This window comes from Canis lupus, chromosome 10 (genome assembly GCF_003254725.2).
Source record: "Canis lupus dingo isolate Sandy chromosome 10, ASM325472v2, whole genome shotgun sequence".
NCBI classification, from domain to species: Eukaryota; Metazoa; Chordata; class Mammalia; order Carnivora; family Canidae; genus Canis; species Canis lupus.
Genome location: NC_064252.1, coordinates 66,849,124 through 66,869,059, shown reverse-complemented (window position 1 = coordinate 66,869,059; position 19,936 = coordinate 66,849,124). Strand labels below are relative to the sequence as shown.

At 52.5% G+C, this 19,936-nt stretch overlaps 1 protein-coding gene across 6 annotated transcripts in view; it reads right to left on the bottom strand.

Annotated features, from left to right (window-relative positions):
• Positions 1-19,936, bottom strand: part of MEIS1 (Meis homeobox 1) — a 165,495-nt gene that overhangs the window by 10,938 nt on the left and 134,621 nt on the right. For 3 of the 6 annotated variants that reach the window (XM_049115592.1, XM_049115599.1, XM_049115593.1), the window contains one exon: positions 18,305-19,856. The exons of 1 other annotated variant lie outside the window; for it this stretch is intronic. In XM_049115592.1, coding sequence (XP_048971549.1) covers positions 19,573-19,856 — 284 coding nt within the window. In that variant the 3' untranslated portion in view covers positions 18,305-19,572. Of the gene's footprint in view, positions 1-15,573; positions 15,743-18,304; positions 19,857-19,936 lie in introns of those variants that run through there. 2 more of the 6 variants (XM_049115595.1, XM_049115596.1) reach the window with 2 other exon arrangements.

Sequence of the window (19,936 nt, the reverse complement as noted above, 5' to 3'; positions counted from 1 at the left end):
TTACCAACCAGATCATCATTTCTCTTTGTTTCTATGACCAACAAATCAAAAAGCTCCCGGGTATAAAAGTACACGACTCAGTCAATGACAAAGACAACGTGTTCCAGGGGCGTGCCCTGCGCAGAGCGTGTGGGTAGGGCCCACCACCTGCCAGTGGGCTGGTGCTGTGTGGGGACCTCCAGGGCTCCGCTCCTCATCTCCAGGCACCTGGAGGGACTGCAGCCTGGAGTCCCTGTTCCGCATGATGACGGGTTACGGACCCACCAGGGAAATGGGTGACTCTGCCATTTGTCAATTTTGTAAGAGGAGAGAGGGCGCCTGGGTCCATGAGGTGTCTGCCTTGGGCTCAGGGCGTGACCCCGAGGTCCTGGGATCGAGTCCCGCATCGGGCTCCCTGCGGGGAGCCGGCTTCTCCCTCTGCCTGGGTCTCTGCCTCTCTCTCTCTCTGTCTCTCTCATGAATAAATAAATAAAATCTTAAAAAAAAAAGAAAGAAGGAAGGCAGGAAGGAAGGAAGGCAGGCAGGGAGGAAGAAAGAGTGACTTTGTTCATGGGCAGCAAAGTCCTCCACCCAGCAGGTGACCCTGTTTCTGGCAACCCTGCGGCTGAGTTTCAGTTCTGGTTCCTCACTGGTCTGTCCAGAACGGGGGGCCCTGGGCAGGATAGATGGGGGGCGCTCCGAGCTGAAGTCCGGCCACTCCCCTCCATCTTCATATCTCAGCGAGGGGCAGCACTCCCCGCATCTCTAACCAGAATGTGAAGGCCGCCGGGCGTGGGCCACCTCCACTGTGTCCTCGGCCATCCCGGGCCTGGAGCCAGGACACCCCTCCGCCCAGTCACAGCTCAGTTCCCTGTTACTGACCACCTCCTTCTGGCAACTTCGACACTTCCTCATCTTGCCGCTCCCTAGACAAGTGTGGGCACATCCTTCCCGTCTTTGAACTCGCACTTCCTTCCCCCTCCATGTTCCCTTTATCCACAGCCCTGCTCCTTACCCTTCTCTCTCCGTAAACTTGCATCACTGACGTGCACTATCCCGTCGGGGTGAGGTGTCCGGCATATGCGACCCCCGTGTGTGCTGGGAGGTGACCACACAACAGGGCCAGTTGACGGTCATCACCACATGTAGTTACAGAACACAACAGGATCGCCCAGGGTCACTGTGCTACTCATTACGCAACTGTGACCTACGTATAACTGGAGGTCTGCTCCTTCCAACCCCCTTCACCCAGTTTGCCAACCCTCAAGCCCCTGCCCCCTGCATCCACAGTCGGTTCTCTGTAGCTGTGAGCATGGTTTTGGGGTTTTGGTTTTGGTTTTAGATTCCACCTATAAGTGAGATCTGACCGTCCGTGCCCTCCTCGGCCTCACCTAGTTCCCTTGGCACAATCCTCGCAGGTCCATCCGCGGTGGTGCAAATGGTGAGATTCTGTTCTTCGTTATGGCTGAGTCATACTCCACTGTGTGTATCTCCACCCACCTATCCACCCATCCATCCAGCCACCCACCCATCCACCCATGCACCCACCCATCCACCCATCCCTCCATCCACACATCCATCCATCCATCCCTCCATCCACCCATCCCTCCATCCATCCATCCATCCATCCATCCATCCATCCATCCACCCACCCATCCATCCATCCATCCACCCACCCATCCATCCATCCATCCATCCATCCATCCATCCATCTATCCATCCACCCATCCATCCATCCATCCATCCACCCATCCACCCATCCACCCATCCCTCCATCCATCCATCCATCCATCCACCCATCCATCCATCCACCCATCCATCCATCCATCCATCCACCCATCCATCCATCTATCCATCCATCCATCCCCATCCACAGACCTGCAGGGAGCAGCTAGGTCTTGGCTATTTGTAAATAAGGCTGCAGTCAACAGGGGGTCGCAGAGATCTTTTTGAGTCAGTGTTTTTGTGTTTTTCTGATAAATACCCAGAAATAAAATTCCTGGATCCTGTGGGAAGTCCATTCTTAGCTTCTTGAGGAGCCACCATACTGGCCGCACCCACTCACTCTCCTGTAAACCGTGCAGGAGGGTTCTCGTTGCGCCACATCCTCGCCAGCACTTGATACTTCTTGTCTTGTTGAGACTGGCCGGTCTAACGGGCGTGAGTTGGCGTGGTCATCTCATGGTGACCACGTGGTAACAGGCGTGAGTTGACATCTCATGGTGACCATAAACTTTTTGAACCTGATCCCGAATGACCTTATCTACTCCAGCAGCTCCTCCCAAACTGGCATCTTCCAGACTTCTCTACAAAATACAGACCCAAGTCTTCATCCTCCTAATGAGCGCCTCTAAATCTTATCTTATTGATAGCCCATAAGCATCTTAACACTAACGTGCCTAAAGCAAAGTTTTCGTCTTTCTTTCTAGTATGTCCCTTCTTGTAAAGGGACCGTCCAACCAATGGAAGCACAACCTGCCTAGCTTTCCAGACCACAATCTTGTCATTATTTCCATCTTCTCTTTATGCCTCGCCCCACCCCCCCACCCCAGCATTCACACTAGCCTCCCGTCTCATGGGTGCCTCTCCATACACTCCACTCTCGCCCCTGGTCCCCGCCATGCTCACGACAGCCTCCTGGCTGGTTCCTGTCTCCCACCTGCTTCTCCTACCTGCCTCAAACTGTCACTGACGAGGTTAACATCCATGAGATCATGGACCAAGCTATTCCTATTTTGTGGGAGTGGGGAAAAGTCTCAGAGTTAGCCCTCCAAGCGTGGAAGTGGCCCCCGGAATGTCTCCGTGGAGTTGGTGAACAATTTCTAGCACGTTCCCGAAGATGACTGCATCGGTGTCCTCACTAGTTCTGTGGCTGAATGAGATCCTGGTCTAAGCGAACCCAAGGTGGCCAAGGGGGCTTCCTCGCCAGCCCCCTAATCTGAACTCCCCTGGCCTCGGGGCCATGACGCTCGCCCACAAGTGGAGCTGCTACAGGTGCCACCAGTTATTTCACGTCCTCAACGTGACAGTTTCCAACTCGCGGCCGCCTACACCTCCTCCTGGCCCTCTGCTGCGGCCGCACTGGCCAGCTCGGCATTCCCTACATGAGCCCCTTGGTCCCCAAGCTCAGGCCCGTGCCTGGGGCATCCCTCCCCTCCTTCCACAGCCCCAAACCAACCAACCAACCCCCAAATGAACAATAACACTCTTCATTTGGAAGAAGAGAATAAGAGCACGTGCACATCACGTGGGCCTGGAAACTATGGCGCCCCTGGAACTGGGAGCTTCGAAGCTGGCGCCTGCTCTGCGCTGCAGGATGGGGACCCCGATCTTGTGTTCCCTGGGTCCCTGTCGGCTGGTCCCTTGCTGGCTTCGGCCACAAGCGGTACTGCTGACAGTAGAGAGACAGGACCCCCGAGTTCTCTCTCCTGTAGCTCCTTCGTAGCCGCAGCCCCGCTGGGCTCGCCCGGCCTGGTTATTCCTTCTACCTAGTAACCCCTGGCCTCTGGCAGCTGCGCCCTCGTCCTTCCAGTTAACATGGGACCAAAGCTCCTTGTGACGGCTCAGTGTTTGGTCCCTTATTGCCACCTGGCTACCTTCGCAGCCTCTGTGTCCCGTGTAGCCAATCCCCCTGCACTAGACTCTCCCTCGTGTGCGCTCACAGTGGCTTCCGTTCCTTGGCCTAACTCAGATGTGAAAACACGTCCTGATCTCTACCTCGCCTCACCCTGGCCTGTCACAAAGGCTTCTGGGGGCTCCCTCTCCCCAGGTTGTGGGTGTGACTTTGCTCCCACAGCACCCGTGCATACTGCCAGGGGTTGGGATTGTGACTTTCTTATCCGCCCCACCCTTCAATGAGCCTTTGAGGGCAGAGACAATGTCCTGTTAATCCCGGTGACCCCCGTGTCCCGCTCACTGCTCAGGGCACATTAGGTGCTCAAGAGTTTATAACACACACACACACACACACACAATCTTTTTTTCATTCTTAAAAAGGATTCAGCCTAATATGCTAGGAATCTATAAAGAAGTAAGGCAAGAGCCTGAGCAGAATAATACGGAATTTAAACGAAAACTAGCGTATCTGTGGATTCGTTTTCTTCCACTAAAGGGGAAGGTTCCAGCCGTTGGGCTCCGCTCTTCTCTTCGCGCTGTTTCCAGCCTCCTGGATCGCTGTCCATGATTAGGGGACAAGTCACCTTTCATTTCTGTGAAGCCACTTAATCGAAAGATGTATTAATTGCTCTCGGCTAATTCTTTGGAACGACGAGGGACCGTCATTTTACTCCTGGTGGCCAGATGGGGAAAATCAAAGCAAAACATCTCAGAATTCTTAGAGGCCCGTAGAGACTTGAGGACAGAAAAATATCTCTTAGGAGTCAGGACTCCTCTGGAAAGAACTCTGGAGCTCTTGGAGAGGTGGACTTTATCCCAACAGCCCATAGAATGTACTGCAGTGCCTTGGCGTGCTGTGCTCTGCGGAGTGATTCACGAGGCAGAAATATATATATATATATTTTTTAATTTATTCATGATAGACATAGAGAGAGAGAGGCAGAGACACAGGAGGAGGGAGAAGCAGGCTCCATGCAGGGACCCCGACATGGGACTCAATCCCGGGACTCCAGGATCACGCCCTGGGCCAAAGGCAGGTGCTAAACTGCTGAGCCACCCAGGGATTCCGTAAGGCAGAAATATATTAATGTCACTTAGTGATTGGGAAAAAGATCCGACGAAGATAAAGTGCATCATGCTCGAGTTATGGAGTCAGGACAACTACACGGAGTGCCGAGAAGTCCGGCCACTGCGTCAGCACCACCCGCCACCTGCACCCCAACACCCCTTTCCAACGTGCGCATAGGTCGGGGACGACAGCATTTCTCTCTCTGGGTGGTATCGGCATGGACATCTTGAACTCAACACACCGTGAAATCTCTGACCATTAAGCTTTAACATAGAGTCAGGGCAGCACCCCTTAACAGGGAAATATTTTTACTGCAAAGAAACCCTCAAAGAGGCCTCTAGTCACCTCCTGAAGCCTGTGGAGGGATGTGCAAAGAGATGTCATTCGCCCTTGATCAGAATAGCGTGTTTCATGTTACAGAATGTGCCTGGAGCCGCCTTCGGGCTCTGGGTGCGAATCACGGGTGGTGGCCGTCTCGGCGAGGTCCGGCCCAGGTGTGGTGTGAGATGCCACAGGTGCCACTGCAACAGAGTCACCACTGTCTTCCCGGAACGAGCTCATTTTCAATAGCTGAGTGTCCTGAAGGGAGTCCAAGGGCGCCCGGCCTCCGGAAGGTCAGTCACTGCGGCGTTAGTGGCGTTGGGTTACTCCTCACGGGTTGCTGCGGGGCTCTGGGTCTTTAACAATGTGAGTCCAGTGGAATAAGGGCAGTGGACATTGAGTCAGACACGGTGACACGACGACACATCTAAACTGCCCCGGCTTACACAAATGCCACAAATTCGACGCCGACCTTGAGTCGAATGCCATTCCCGGCCAACTCCACCCCGGGCTTGCTTTGGAGACGTTTTCCTTAAAACAAGTAGCTAGGACTTCGGTATTTTCTTTGTAAGACCCTTAGAGCCAATTCCCACTTTTTTTTTTTTTTTTTTTTGTGGTGAGGGGAATGGATCTTGAACCAGCTCATGTTCCCAGGTTTTTTGTTTTTGTTTTTGTTTTTTTTTATGTTCCCAGTTTTTGTAGGTAACTTCCAGAACACGTCTCTTACTTCAAACAAGCTCCTACAGCCCTTTACTCGGATCCTCACATTTCTATCTCGATGCGATTCTCCAAAGATATTTCCTTCTAACACGAAAATTCTATTAATTTCTAACTCCTTCATGTGACAACCAAACATGCTCATTTCCAAAGGAAAAAAAAAATCTGGATGGAAAACAATATGTTAAAATAGCACATTGCTGCGTGTATAAACAATATGTCTATTAAACTAAAGTGTCATATAGTTTGCTGAAATTTACAGAATAATTCATCACTTCCTTATAAAGCCTTACTTTTTCCCTTAATGAACACTGTTTTATTTTGGGCAGACCGTGTTATTTAAAAATGACAAACATGGGTTGAACTAGAGAAATAATGTTTGTTTGAATTTAATGCATTTGAAAAGATTTTTTTGAAGTAGTCTCTTCATTTTAATCTAAGGGTGAATAAGTAAGTACATCTCTCTGTTGCAAAATCAGGGAAATGCAAGCACTTAACATTCCTTGGCATTAATTCTTATTGTCCAGGCATCAAAAGTTGATTAAAATACTAAAATTATTTAAGTTTTTAAACTTTCCATATGGAATCCTAAAAGGGCGTATTTTTTTTTCCTGCCAGACATATTGAGATGAATCAAGCTGAATGATTTTAAAAATTAACTTTTTAAAACTTGATAGTTACAGATGTTTTAATCTTTGGAAGCCATTACATGTTCATTTTCCTTTCAGCATTAATTACACATAATGACCTCTACCTATCATATACTTTGGAAGAAAACTACATTTGCTTACATTTTCCACTGCTTTTAAAAATAAAAATAGCTTTCATTATTATCAAAAAGGACAGACTTTTTAATTGTTAAAATTTTGGTATTTTTGAAGACTTGTCTTTGGCTATTCTCACTGGAAAGTTCTATGGTGAATAAAACTGCTACATAAATTCCCCAAATAATAGCTTAATTACTTATAAACTCTGGAAACAATTAGTTTATCATCCTTTGAAGTGAGTGAGGCAACTTGCCAGGCTGAGAGCAAAACGCTTGTCACTTGTTCATGTAATGAGCTTAGTTTCTTTTTGTTATTTTAGATTATTTGGAAAAGGAAACTCAGTGGAATACACTTTAATGTTCAAAAGATTAAAAGTTGAATCATTCACTTCATAAATGGCCTCTGCAATAACACTTAATAAAGTACAGAAAGAAATATTGAAGGCTCTGAAGATTATAATTTATGTGCTTATGGAAATCATTGAAACAGATATTCTGGTTCAAAGATAAAGTTGTGCTCGAATGACACCAATATTGTAAAAGATTGACGAGGACTGTCCTCCTTCTCAGCCTCATCATATCATCCCTCCTACAAACCGCCGAATTACAGAAGCAGCCTCTTCTCTCCCTTCTCTCAGATCCCCCTTCCCTCCTGGCTCCCGCCCCAGCACCCGCACCCCGCTGCTGGCTCCGGGTCCCCAGCCCCTCACCCCTTTCCCTCTCGCCCCACCCGCCCCCTCCCGCTTGCTGGCTGCTCTCCTCCCGCCCAGTCCCCGTAAGGTGTAAAGTGTAAGGTGTAAGGTGTAAGGTGTAAGGTGTAAGGTGTAAGGTGTGCTCTCTCCCCGGCAAACCCAGAGGAAGGGAAGTTCTGAACAGAAGTGGTGATTGTGGGGCTGCGACACTCTATGTCTGAAGGTCACCCCAAAAATGAGCTAGAAGGCAAGACACCCAGAAGAGGATGCTGACTTCACGTTGGGGGGGGGGGTTGGCCGGGCTGAATTGTGAGGTGCAGGGCGCAGGTGGGGGGAGAGAAGTCCCCGGGGGGGAGGAGGAGGAGGGGGAGGAGGAGGAGGTCGGCTTCTCAGAGGCGGGGTGACTGTTACTGCAGCCACCAGCAGCGGGTCACCAGAGCCAACACCTGAGGCCTCCGCCCGCCCCCTCCTGACCTTGGCGGCGGGCGAGCCAGGCCCGGGGTCACTCCATCCCTGACTGTGGCTCCGTCTGCCTGGCTCGAGGGAGGGAGAGAAACTGAGGCCAAGAAAGGCGGACAGGTCCCCAGGGGAGTCCGGGCTCCTTCTGGCTCCCCTTGGGGCCTGTCAACCCGACGGACCAGGACAGCCAACTTGGGCACCATTTCGCAGGTTTCCAAACGACGTCAGCAGGCTTCCCAGGGCGGCCCCTCCTGGGAGTCCTACCTACAAACCCACCTCCCCTTTGTCGCCGCGCCCCTGGCCGCAGTCCCAGGGGGTCAACCTGCTTTGGGGAGGTGTCTGCGGGTTTCCCCCGGCCTCCCGCCCTCCCCAGACCCGTGTGTCCGGGAACCGGGAGCCGAGACAGGGCGGTCACTGCTGTCATCAGGGGACAGGGAGGGCCACCGGCAGGACAGCTGGGTGGGAAGGGGAGGCCGAGGGAGGAATCCCCGCTGCTCCTGGGGAAATTCATATTCCGTGTATGTTCCCCTCACACCTGAGATAAATCCCGCGGGGCCTACCCACAGAGCCCGCAGCACTTATTTATTTGCATGTCAGGCTCATAATGCGCTGGAAAGCAAGACGGATCCTCCAGGAGGGGAGGAGATGAGGCTCACCTTTCAGGCGCGCTCTCTTAAATAAAAAAGAATTGTCCAGCTGGGCGCCTGAGAATTTATCTTGAGTTTGTGGTCATTATCTCTATTATATAGCCCCGGCAATAAATAAATCGGGTAGTTACTACCCAACAATAAAACTGTAGTGTATGGGACACCTTACTATTACTTTCTTAATAATCTGCCGTTTCTTTCACTTTAAATCTTCCCCGTCTTGTCTTCGCACTTGTCTACAAGGATCTATCTTCACCCTCCAGGTACCAGACCGGCTCGGTTCATTTTTATATTTTGTGAACACAATAAGTTTTCCTGTCTAGACTTTCTGTTTTTCCTCCTATTTCTCCGGCTGCCTAATCCGCTTCAAGACAAAGGGTCGGGCCCGGATCAAACGTCTTCCCCGCGCCCCTCTGCGATCCGTTAGGCGCCCCGCGGGCCCGGGGACGAAGCCCCCCGCCCAGGCCGCACGTCTCTGTAGGGTCTCGGGGTGGGGGGCGCCGACTCCCCCACGGGGTCCAGGGAAGGTAACCCCGCGCCCCCGCGCATCCCCGGTAACGAAGCCCCCCCCCCAGGCCGCAGGTCCCCGTGGGGTCTCCGGGGATGGGGGCACCGAGTCCCCCACGGGGTCCAGGGAAGGTGACCCCGGTGCCCCCGCGCATCCGCGGTAACGAAGGCCCCTCCTCCCCAGGCCGTAGGTCCCCGTGGGGCCTTGGGGATGGGGGGCGCTGACTCCCGCATGGGGTCCGGGGAAGGTGACCCCGGTGCCCCCCTGGGCATCCCCGGGTACGAAGGCCCCCCAGCTCCAGGCCGCAGGTCCCCGTGGGGTCTCAGGGTGGGGGGCGCTGACTCCCCCACGGGGTCCGGGGAAGGTGACCCCGGTGCCCCCCTGGGCATCCCCGGGTACGAAGGCCCCCCAGCTCCAGGCCGCAGGTCCCCGTGGAGTCTCAGGGTGGGGGGGCACTGACTCCCCCACGGGGTTCGGGGAAGGTGCCCCCCGCGCCCCCGCGCATCCCCGGTAACGACGGCTCCCCCCAGGCCGCAGGTCCCCCTGGGGTCCGGGGAAGGTGTCCCCGGTGCCCCCGCGCATCCCCGGGAACGAAGGCCCCCCCATCTCCAGGCCGCAGGTCCCCTGGGGTCTCGGGGGATGGGGGCGCCGACTCCCCCTCGGGTCCCGGGAAGGTGCCCCCGCGCCCCCGCGCCCCGGCCAGCCCCCGGGTGCTCCCCAGCCCCCAGGGCGCCGCTGCGCGCACTGTCCGGCTCCGCGGCCTCCGGGCGCCGTCGCCCCACCGCCCGTGCGCCCCGCGGGGGTCTGGGGGCGCGGGGCCGCCCCTCGGCTCCTCCCGGCGCCCCCATCCCCGCCGGGGCACCGCGCGGCCCTTGGAGCCGCCCGCGAGGTCGGGCCGCGCTCGGCCGCTGAGACCCCGCGGAGGCGCCCCGGGGGCGTGGGGGTCCCTGCCCGCGCGCCCCGCCGGCCTCCCCCGCGCACCTGGGACCGGCTCCCGGCGGGCGGGGGGCGCTCGGGGAGGCGGCCCCGCGGGGAGGGGAGGGGAGGGGAGGGGAGGGGGGCAGCCTGCGTGCAGCCCCGCGGAGCCCGAGCCGCGCCTGGCTCCCGGAGCGCCGCGTCGGGGCCGGGGCCGGGGCCGGGGCCGGGGCCGGGGCGTGGGGGGGGGCCGGGGGCGGGGGCCGGGGCCAAGGGGCAGGGTAGGCCGGGAGAGAAAACAAACAGCCCCGCGTCGCCTCCCTTTTGTCTTTCTACTGCTTGTGCCAAGAAACCTCCTGGAGCCACAGCGAGCCCCCGCCGGGCTCGGGGGCGACGGTGGGACTGGGACGCGGCCACCCTCGGGCCCCAATGGGGGGGGGGGGTGCAGAGGGACGGGGGGCCCGAGGCCGGCGGCGGATGCTGCAGGGACGATGAACTCCTCACCTTTCCTGCTCCACGCGCCCCTTAGAGCATCCGCGCCGCCGAGCGCGCGTCTGCAGCTCGCCGTGCACTGCGCTGGGCTGGGATAAGGGCTTTTACGACTCGGAAACCGGCGGCTGGGAAAATATTCACGTTTGGGACAGAAAACATTTTTTATTTATACCTTTGACATTTAAAAGAGCAGAATTAATTTGTCCTGTCTACATTAGCATTGAGAGAAAGTTTCAGAAATCCACCCGGGGAGCGGGGGGGTGGGGGGGGGGAGGAAGGGGGAGAGAAAAAAGGAGAGGAAAAAAAAAAGAAGAAAGAAAGAAAAAGAAAAAGAAAGAAAAGAAAGAAAGAAAGAAAGAAAGAAAGAAAGAAAGAAAGAAAGAAAGAAGAAAGAAAGAAGAAAGAAAGAAAGAAAGAAAGAAAGAAAGAAAGAAAGAAAGAAAGAAAGAAAGAAAGAAAGAAAGAAAAGCTAGGCTTGGTTTTTCTTATTTCAGATCTGTAATCAATCATGGAAATAGGAGGCAGCAAAATTGTAAAGATTCGATAGATTAAAATGCAAATGAAAGGTAGAAAAAGAAACATTAACATGGCGATCAAAGATTTAATAACCGTAAATCAGGTTGTTTTTTTTTTTTCTGTTGCAGCTGCAGTTTGTGTGTGTGTTTATGTTTTAATCATGTTCGTTCCATAAATAAATAATTTCTGAAACGAGACTAATTTTTCATTATTTTAACCGTGGGCTATAACACTAAATATTAAAAATAGAAAACGTACACGGAGCCAGATCCCCAACCAAATAAGAGAAAGACTTGTGTTGATTGGTTAAAATCAAAGGGTTCCATTTGTGTGTTCTGAAAAAGGGTATTATGCTAAAAAATTCTATCTCGACTGACAAAGCCCAAAGTTTATTTTCCCTTTAATATTTTATGTTAACGACAAGATACCATTTATATTAAATATATGCGCTGCTGCATATCCATTTCACTTTGAGCACTTTCAAAGAACGAAAGTGCCAGAATATTTAAATAATACAAAACATATATTATTTCAAAGTGATTTGATAGAATTGCTGGAAAATAATACTTTTTAGAAGAACCCGCCTCCTAGGGAAAAATTAAGTGATACTTCGACACAGTCGAAACTTCTCTTAGTTTTATCAGTAAAGTTATTTTTCCAAATGGGAATATTTCAGCCCTTTGTTATCGTTAGCATTCGATTTAAGGTTTCGGGTCAAGGTGTCAAATTATAGGAACACACTCTGTTTTATTTAACTACTCATTTTCTCATTCGGTGAGAGCTTTTCATTTAGATCTTTTTATTTTAAAATGTTGATGTATATTGTGGATTTAAAATTATTTCTAAAACTTGAAAAATAAGCCCACAGACTCGGTCGGTCTTTTCTTCCCTTCCTTCTCTCCTTTTTCTTTTCTTTCTGTCATTTATTTTTTGGGGGGGAGGGGGGTGGGTAGTCATTAACATAAGGAAAATTCATCTTCAGAAGACTGGGAACTTCTCAGTCTTTCTGGTAATACCGCCTTGCAATGCTTAAAATAAGCTCTTTGCTTTACTTTGTCTTTGGAGGGGTTTTTCACCCTAATTTATGGACGTGATGAACTAGAATGATCTCCATTTCTCCTCTTTCCACAAATTAAAATGATAACCAAACCTGGGATACTTGTTTCCTTTCTAAAACCTTTAAGTTAACTGTGAGCTGAGTTGCTGTCCACTCCCTCCCAGCCACACAATCACGTTTCCACTGTGACGGTGCAATAATGCATTTAGTTTAAAATTACACTTGGACCTTTCCTCCTTTGTATTTTTTCATTTACTTCAGTGCAACAAGATGACTTGATTTTCATGGGATTACATGAACTCCATTCAGCGTTGCTGGGACATTTCTGCTCAACTAAATACTTCCCTTAATAGACAAATGAACTTCTTTTTATTTGCTGGAGTTTGTAGAGGGTTTTAGATACAGAACGTGCAACTGATTTAGTTATTGTTGTTGTGAGAATCGAACAGGCACAAAAGTCATTTATCTAAACCGAAGAGATATGAGTCTGTAAAAGCGAGCAGCGAGGGCAGAATCGTGGGGAATTATCTCAGTTTATAGCTCTTATTAATTAAACCGGATGTGGTTTTATTCTGATCTTTTAGTAGCGACCTTGTTAAATGCTCCCAGATACCTTTTACCCACTCACCCCCATTTTTTTTTCATTCCTTAGAGAACTTGGGTCCCTTGTTGTTGGGCGCTGCTTTTTTCTACACTATAGCACTAAGCAGTTGCAGTGTAAAATCGCGGGAGGCTACAGACGACCGCACCCCTCTCAGGAAAAAAAAAAAAAAAAAAAGGAAAGAAAGAAAGTAAGAAAAGGGAAGCAACCTTCTCCCATTCAGTTTCAGCATCTTGTTTCGTTGAAATGCAAGACAGGTACTTGATTTAGCATTTAAGCAAAAGGTTACACAAACCGCGTTTTAAAAAGTGTTGGGATGTCCGACAGGGTCAGCCCCAGATCAGATCATTTTTTGAATGCAGACCTAAAGATAATGAGTACTTGTTGTATTAAAGGGGACAAACAGTACTTTGGCTTCCTCTGACCCCAGAATGCACGGCTCGGTTTCATTGATCATCCTCCTTTATGAGATAATGCAATTACAAACATCAATAAGGGGCTGCAAGGGGAATCATTATGCGGTGACAGTGATAAATGACGGTGCAGAAATAGCATGCTTTTTCCCCCCTAACAATCCAGGAGCCCAGGGGCTCCGGGGGCTGAACACAGTCGCCAAGGAAACAGATGACATCCCAAACGGCACCAAAGGAAAAAAAATGAACAGTCTTTCTTTGCCTTTCACTCTTTTCCGTCTTCCAAAGAGTTAGTTTTGGCTCAAGCAGCAGCTGCCACACAGGCATTTCGTTATTTCAGACATTAAAGACGGGAGCGGGCGGTGGGAGTCTCCTTCTCCCCCATCCCCACCCCCAGTAGATAACACACAAAGCGGGCCCTTCACAGTTTAGGGACCACCTGAAAAGGCACCTCTGGAGAACGCGGTCGGGTGGGGTACGTGGGTCCGCACAGCCCTGGCCTTGTGTTTCCCCCGCTTCCACGACCGTCCGGGGGAAACTGAGTCTCCAGGACGAGCTGGCGCCTCGTGGGTCGGCCAGCGGGGACGCGGCGCGTGGCCCGCCTGCATCTCCCCGCGGTGCCAGACGCCGCTCGGAGCCAGAGTTGGGGGGCAGGGGGGGCGTCTGCAGGGGCGCTTGCAGCTTTGCTGGGTCTCCCGGAGGTGGCACCGCCCAGGGGCGCAGGGCTCTCCCCCCAGACGGAGGCATCTGGTTGTTTGAGGCCCCAGGGGGCCCCCCCTCCAGCAGGGCGCTTCCGGGGGGGCCTCGCCGAGCGCCCCCACCCACCCGTGTGCAGGTCTCTGGGTGAAGCAGGCGAGCGCGAGAAGGCGAAAGGTTACCCAGGCTGGAGTTGCAAGACCTGAGGCCGCGGGGCGTAGGGGTGCGTGGGGGGTGAGAGCCCGGGGCCCCTCGGTGGAGAAGGGGAGCGAGCCGCTTTGGGAGGAGGGAGGGGGCTGGGAGCGCAGAGGTGTGAGTAGGGGGGTGGGGGTGCCCGGGGCGCGCAGGACGTGGGGGAGGCGAGCGGGGCGAGCCCAGCCTCGGGGCCGCGGGAAGCAGGCGCGGGGCTCCTGACCCGCGGGGCAGGCGGGGGCGCCTAGCGGGAGACCCCAGCGCCGCGCGCCTCCCCCCGGGCCCCCGCGCGCAGAGCCGGCTGCGCGGCCGCCGAGCAGGTGACTCGATTCGCCGCTGCCCGAATCGTCCCGGTCCCGGGACTCGTTTTCCGCCTGGAGATGGAGATGGTCGCTCGGGTGGTGCACGTACCGCCTCACGGGGAGAGGTGAGCGCGCCCGCGGGCGGGCCGGGTCGGGGCTCCCGGGGCCCCATCCAAGGCGGGCGGGCGGCGCGCGCACCCCCGTCTCCAGGGCTTCAGCGCCCCGCTCTCCCGCCGGGGCTGCGGGCGGAGGCGCGACCCTGGGGCGCCGCCCCAAGTGTCCTCCAGCCCCCCCGCCCCGCCAGGGACCCCCGGGGCGCCCGTTTTTAGGGCCAAAACTCTTCCAGATTCAAACGGTGGCGAACTGATTGCTCAATGTGTTGTTTGTTTTTCCTTTTTCAGCTCCGCCTTGGGAGAGAATGTTACGGACACGCTGGCGGGCGGATCCGGCCAGAAAGGGATCCCCCCGCCCCCCCCGCACCCCCCCTGCACCCCCCTTGCACCCCCTCCGCCTTCCGGCGGCTCCCTCACCTGGGAGGGGCTCCCCAGCCCCGTGCACAGCGCACCTGGCCACCCCGAGAGCTGCGGACCGCCTGACAGTCGGGCGCGCAGGGGGGGCGCGGGAGGGGGCAGGGGAGCGCGCGGGTGCGGGCCACGCGGTGCCACGCGGTGCCACGGCCCTCCCCCGCGTCCCGGCGCCCACCCGCGGGCTTGAGCCGACCCAGGTGTTCACCGCGTTCCCGCGGGCCGAGGGAGGGCCTGCCGGCATCCACAAGGGCTCCGGGGCGTCCCCAGCAGCCCGTGCCCGGGTCCCCGCGCCCTCCGCGCCCCGGGGGCGCTCCGGGAGCGATGGCAGCGGGCAGCCCCGGGTCCCGCACGAAGGGGGCCCGGGTTGCCCACGACAGCGCCCGCGGAGCCCCGGCGGCCCCAGGACACTTGACTTTGCTGTCGCGCCGGGGAGGAGACAGCGCGCTCCCGGGGAGGGGGTGGGGGCGCCCCCAGGGGCCCGCGCTCCAATGGGAGAGCCGTGGTCAGGGGCACAGGGTCCGGGCCGGGGTCCCCGCGCCCGGGGAGGGGCGCGCACGGGGCGGCCCGCGGGGGTCGGTGCCCCGCCGGCCCGGGGCGAGCGAGCTCTCCCTTCTCGGGAGCGTCGGACCCGCCTAGGAGGTTTCCGGGGGCGGCGGGGCCGGAGGGGCGGGGAGGGGGGGCTCGGCCCGGGCCTGGCGCGCGCTCGGTCCCCGCGGCCCGGACCCCGCGCCCGAGCGCCGCGCGCGCCTCCCGCCGCCCTCCCCGGGGCGGAACTCGGCGGCCGGGCGCCCGGTGGGAAGACACCCGCTGCCTCCCGAGGAAACCCTAATACCATCCATACAGCTTTAATGCGTTTATAATTCGATAAGTGATTTCAATTTGAAATTGTTAGTAACTAATTTTATGGGTAATTTTTCCACATCAAATATTTAAGCATGAGATTAAGGGAGCCAGTTCCGACACAGGATAATAAGGGGGTTTCCCCCCACCCCCCGCGCCTCCGCCTCCGCCTCCCTCCGTTTCCTACCGAGTCGTTTTTCCAAATCCCCAAAAGATGGCAGTCGAAGCCGACGTTCCCGGGCTCCTGCGGCCCTGCGCGGGGAGGAGGGGGCGGGAGGGCGGGGGCGGAGGGGGAAGAAGGGAGAGCGCCGGGGAGAAGGCGAGGGAGAAGCTAGACGTTGCACCGACTTTTCCAAACTAATTCTTTCACGCGTTTCTAATGCGGGCAGAAAACAGTGGTGGATTTCCTGGAAATGTCCTGGCAGAAAAGAAAGCCAAAAAAAAAAAAAAAAAAAAAGTGCCTTGTGGCCTCCGAGCAGGGGATGGAGGAAAGTCAGCGCCCTCCCCCCCTCCCCTCCCCACCCCACCCCACCCCAGCCCTCCACCCCCAGCCGCAGCCCCAGAGGGGAGACCCCGAGAGGGACGAACTGGCTTCTTTGTATTTTAACATTATATTCAAATACTGTGCAACCAAGCAACTTGTTTTCTGGAGGACAGGGCTCAGCAAATTGCTTAATGGGGAGAGAAGAGGTGGGGTGGGGAAAGGTGATGGGTGGGGGGCGGGCTGCCGGGGAGGGGGGAGGCTGGGGCCAGCGGCGGATGAATTGCAGACCAGTTGCCAAAACTTTTTTTTTTTTTTTCCTGCTGCTGCTGCTGCGGCTGCCTTTGCTGCTGCCTTTGCTTTGAATGTGGGTAACTAGGAAACAGCAAGCCGTCTGAGAAGACGGAATTTCCAACGTGTAAAATGTTCTTAACGGAACCATTGAGCGAGTGCAATAAGGCGTGAGGGGGAACTAATCTTCCCATTTAAATGTTTGTGGCAATTTTATCTAAATGAATTTTAATGCTAAACGAGGGTAATTCCCCATTTGTAGCGCGTTTACTTCTCTTTCCTGTGCTTCTAAAGCAGTCGAACATCATGCAATGAACAATAACAATAAAAATACTGTCAAGACATATTATTCATTTCGAATGTGTTATAATTACAGCTGATTAAATATGATAGGGTAAAATATTTTTGATTTTTTAAAAAAATATTTAAATCCTGCCTTAAAAAAAAAAAGTCTCACTCAACCAGCGGGCTTCCCCCCCCCCCATAAAATAATAATTTTTTTTTAAAAAGCAGGTACAATTGCGTGCCCTTGTTTAGAGGAGGGCGTTTTGTTTTTGCCTTTTAAGAAACATCAGCAACACCCTCAGCACCTCTGTTCTTTCTTTCTTTCCGTAAGTGTCCTCAATAACGTCGGAGCTGGCTCCGAAATTTGCAGGAGGAAAAGCTAAGAAGGGAGCGGGGACGCCCAGGCCGGGGGAGAAAGGCCGGGAGCATAGTCAGGCCCTCACCAGGCCGCCACGCGGAGCGGGGAACGCAGGGGAAGGACGCAGGGCATCCTACTTTTTTTTTTTTTTTTTTTTTCTAGTTCATTGGACACTAAGGATCTCGAATCTTCATAGTCTCCATATTCCCCGATTCTCCCTCACTGGCGCCCTAGGTCTCCCCCGGCGCCCGCCTCTCCGCCCCCAGCCCCCCAGCCCCCGCCGCTTCCCATATCTCTCTCCTCCTCCTCCTCCTCCTCCTCCTGCTCTCTCCTCCCCTTTCTTTCCCTCCCCCACCCGGGCCGGAGCATCCGTCAAGAATAAAGGCTGAAAATACCCTACTCACCCAGGCCTGGACTGGGGAGGAGGGGCAAAGGGACGGGTTAGTTTATAAAGTTTATTATGAATTTTTAAAGTAAATAAATGGTGGTTCACTGCTAGCAACCAGCCCCCCCAAGAGAGAATTATCTCACTTAAGACGGACTATTTACGTCGCCGAGGAACTGCCAGCGGGTCCGCAGGAGAAATTTAAACAATCCGGCCTAGGGGGTGGGGGTGGGGGTGGGGGCGGGGCGGGGGCGGCCGAGGGTCCAGCTCCGTCCCGGGCCGCGCACCCACGTGTTTAGGGACAAGGCCCAATAAACAAAAGGTGAGAATGCGCGCCGCGCTCCAGCAGGTGAGTCAGTCAATCACACGTCACCTAGTAAACCCAACCCACAGCTGGTTTCTCTTTTCAAATAGAAAATAGAATTGTTCAGGGCGGGTTTATAGGGTGACATGGGCCGGAAAAGTCAGACTGGAGTTGAAGGCGCTCTCCTCTGACCCATCCTTTGTTTACAAAGCAATCACTCCTAAAAGGATGAATTTTTTTTTTTTTTAAACCGAGGATTTGCCTTAATTAAAATATTTGTATATTTCCCTTTAGCTTTGGGAAGCACGTTTTATAGCAGCAATTTTATTTAAATAAAATTATAAGCTAGTCCAGCTTAAACATGTTATTTTGTACCATTTAGCTGGCTGCCATGCAGAAATTCTGTACAGCTGTTCTGGAAAATTGGTTAATAACCAGTTTTATCCAATGAGAACATAGAGCATATTTATAAAAATTAGATTTTGAAGTCTGGTCTCTTCAATTCACAGAGTTAATTCCCTAATAAACATCTACTGCTCATCCTAGGTAACGTTCTCAGTAAAAGACTTACCTCTGTACTTAGGTTTGCCATTACGTGCAAGAATAATTTCACTGATATTAGGTGAGTAATTCTGTTGGATGCAATCTGAGTCTACAGTTAGTTTAGTACCCTCAGGCCTTAAATTTGCTGATATTAGGAGTTCATTAAGTCAGCTTAAAGAAATCAGTGACTATTATCAAATAATTTACTTTGTGGTTAAAATGTTCAAGTACAAATATGTCTTAGGGAGCTAAAATTAATTTTCCTATTTACTGCATTAATCATTAAAAATTTGGGGGGGCAGTAAACAAATTTTTCAAGCAGTGGAGTCAGCATGACAAAAATAATCTTGTTTTTATTTTAGATTCAGATTTCATTACTGCACTCAAACGTTACTACAACTGGGCTTGGCGTTATTATACAATCCAAACTGTTTTCGTCAGAAACGCTAAGACTCAGTGTGCAATGATTGTTATTAATAATTAGCTCCTTGGTTTCTTGATAGAAAAAGGCTATCAACAAGCATTTGTTTATCCACAACAAAAAGTATAATTAGCTTATCCCACTTAGTAAATCTTGTATGCATGCCAACTCATACCAAACTGCTACTTTTACAAAAAAAAAAAAATTGCAATAATACAGTTCATTTTTCCAGTCCTTTTTGCACAAAATTTATTTACAATGTCTACATAAATGCTCCAAGGTGGGACTATGGAAAAATACACACATGACCGATGCTTTGCTCAGAAATAAAGTCAACATATTAAAAATAAATCTTCAGTCTATGTTTTTGAGCTGCATAAAACAGGAAGTGATGTATAAGGTGGTGGTTGTTGCATGGGGACAATGATGCTTGATGTGACAATTAGGCTTCTAAACACACGGCCTTTCGGTTTCCATGCCTCCTCCTACCAGTCTCCTTAAGACACTGCCTGCAACAGCTGATTAATCATTGTTGATGACTGCAGTTTTTCCCATCCTTCCCGATTTACATCTGTTCAGGCCAATTCAAATATGGTGAGTAAATGAATTAGACATGCAAATTCAAGCCCCAGGCTAGAGAGAGGGAGAGAGAGAGGGAAAGAGAGAGAGAGAGAGAGAGAGAGAGAGAGAGAAGGAGAGAGAGAGAGAGAGCGCGCATGGCTGAAATCCTAGGCGAGAAGAAAGATTCTTCTCCTGATAGTTATTTTAATGCTCTAAAAATCCTGCAAATCAGACCTTCCTGTCCCTTGCAGGATAACTGTAAGGCTTTTTAATGTAAGGAGGCTTCTGGAGGAAGTGAAGAGCTATGGAAACAACACACATAGTGTGGAAAAATTTCACATTTTTTTTAAAAAATCTATAAGAAACAACGTAATATGGATAACAGTATAATAGCATTTACAATATTTCACTCTTTGTTCTCTTAATGTCTTATATAGTTATTTAGCATGTCCCCCAAATTGACTTCGGTTGGTATTTCCTGCTTTTTTAAGAGTCCCTATGAAGAATTAGGGATGCTCCTTGGTCCAAAGTAGATGCCAAGAATGGAACTCCACAGTCATTGCAGAAAAAACATGATTGGAAATCAGTCACCATTGCAGACAATGCATATTCCCTTAAGCTACTGAGCATGAATGTCCATGACTTGTCCACTCATTGTTGGGTCTCCTGTATTAAGAACCGTGGGGCTTGATGCTGACATTGGCATTCCAGGGTGGGGCGGTCCTCCATGCATCATCACTGTTGGGTGGTGAGGGTGTCCAGGAATGTACGTATGCATGGGGGGCCCATGACGCAGCTGAGCAGGATGGGGGGGCATCTGGGGTTGGGTATAACTTGGCTGTCCCATACTCACACCCATTGGACCACCCCGAGCTACATACTCCCCTGGCATACTTTGCAGCCCTGTAGAAATTCAAAAGAAAGAAACAAAAAGAAAATATTATGAAAAAGCAGTAGTGTGGCTCTGGCTGTGGCAATCCTAT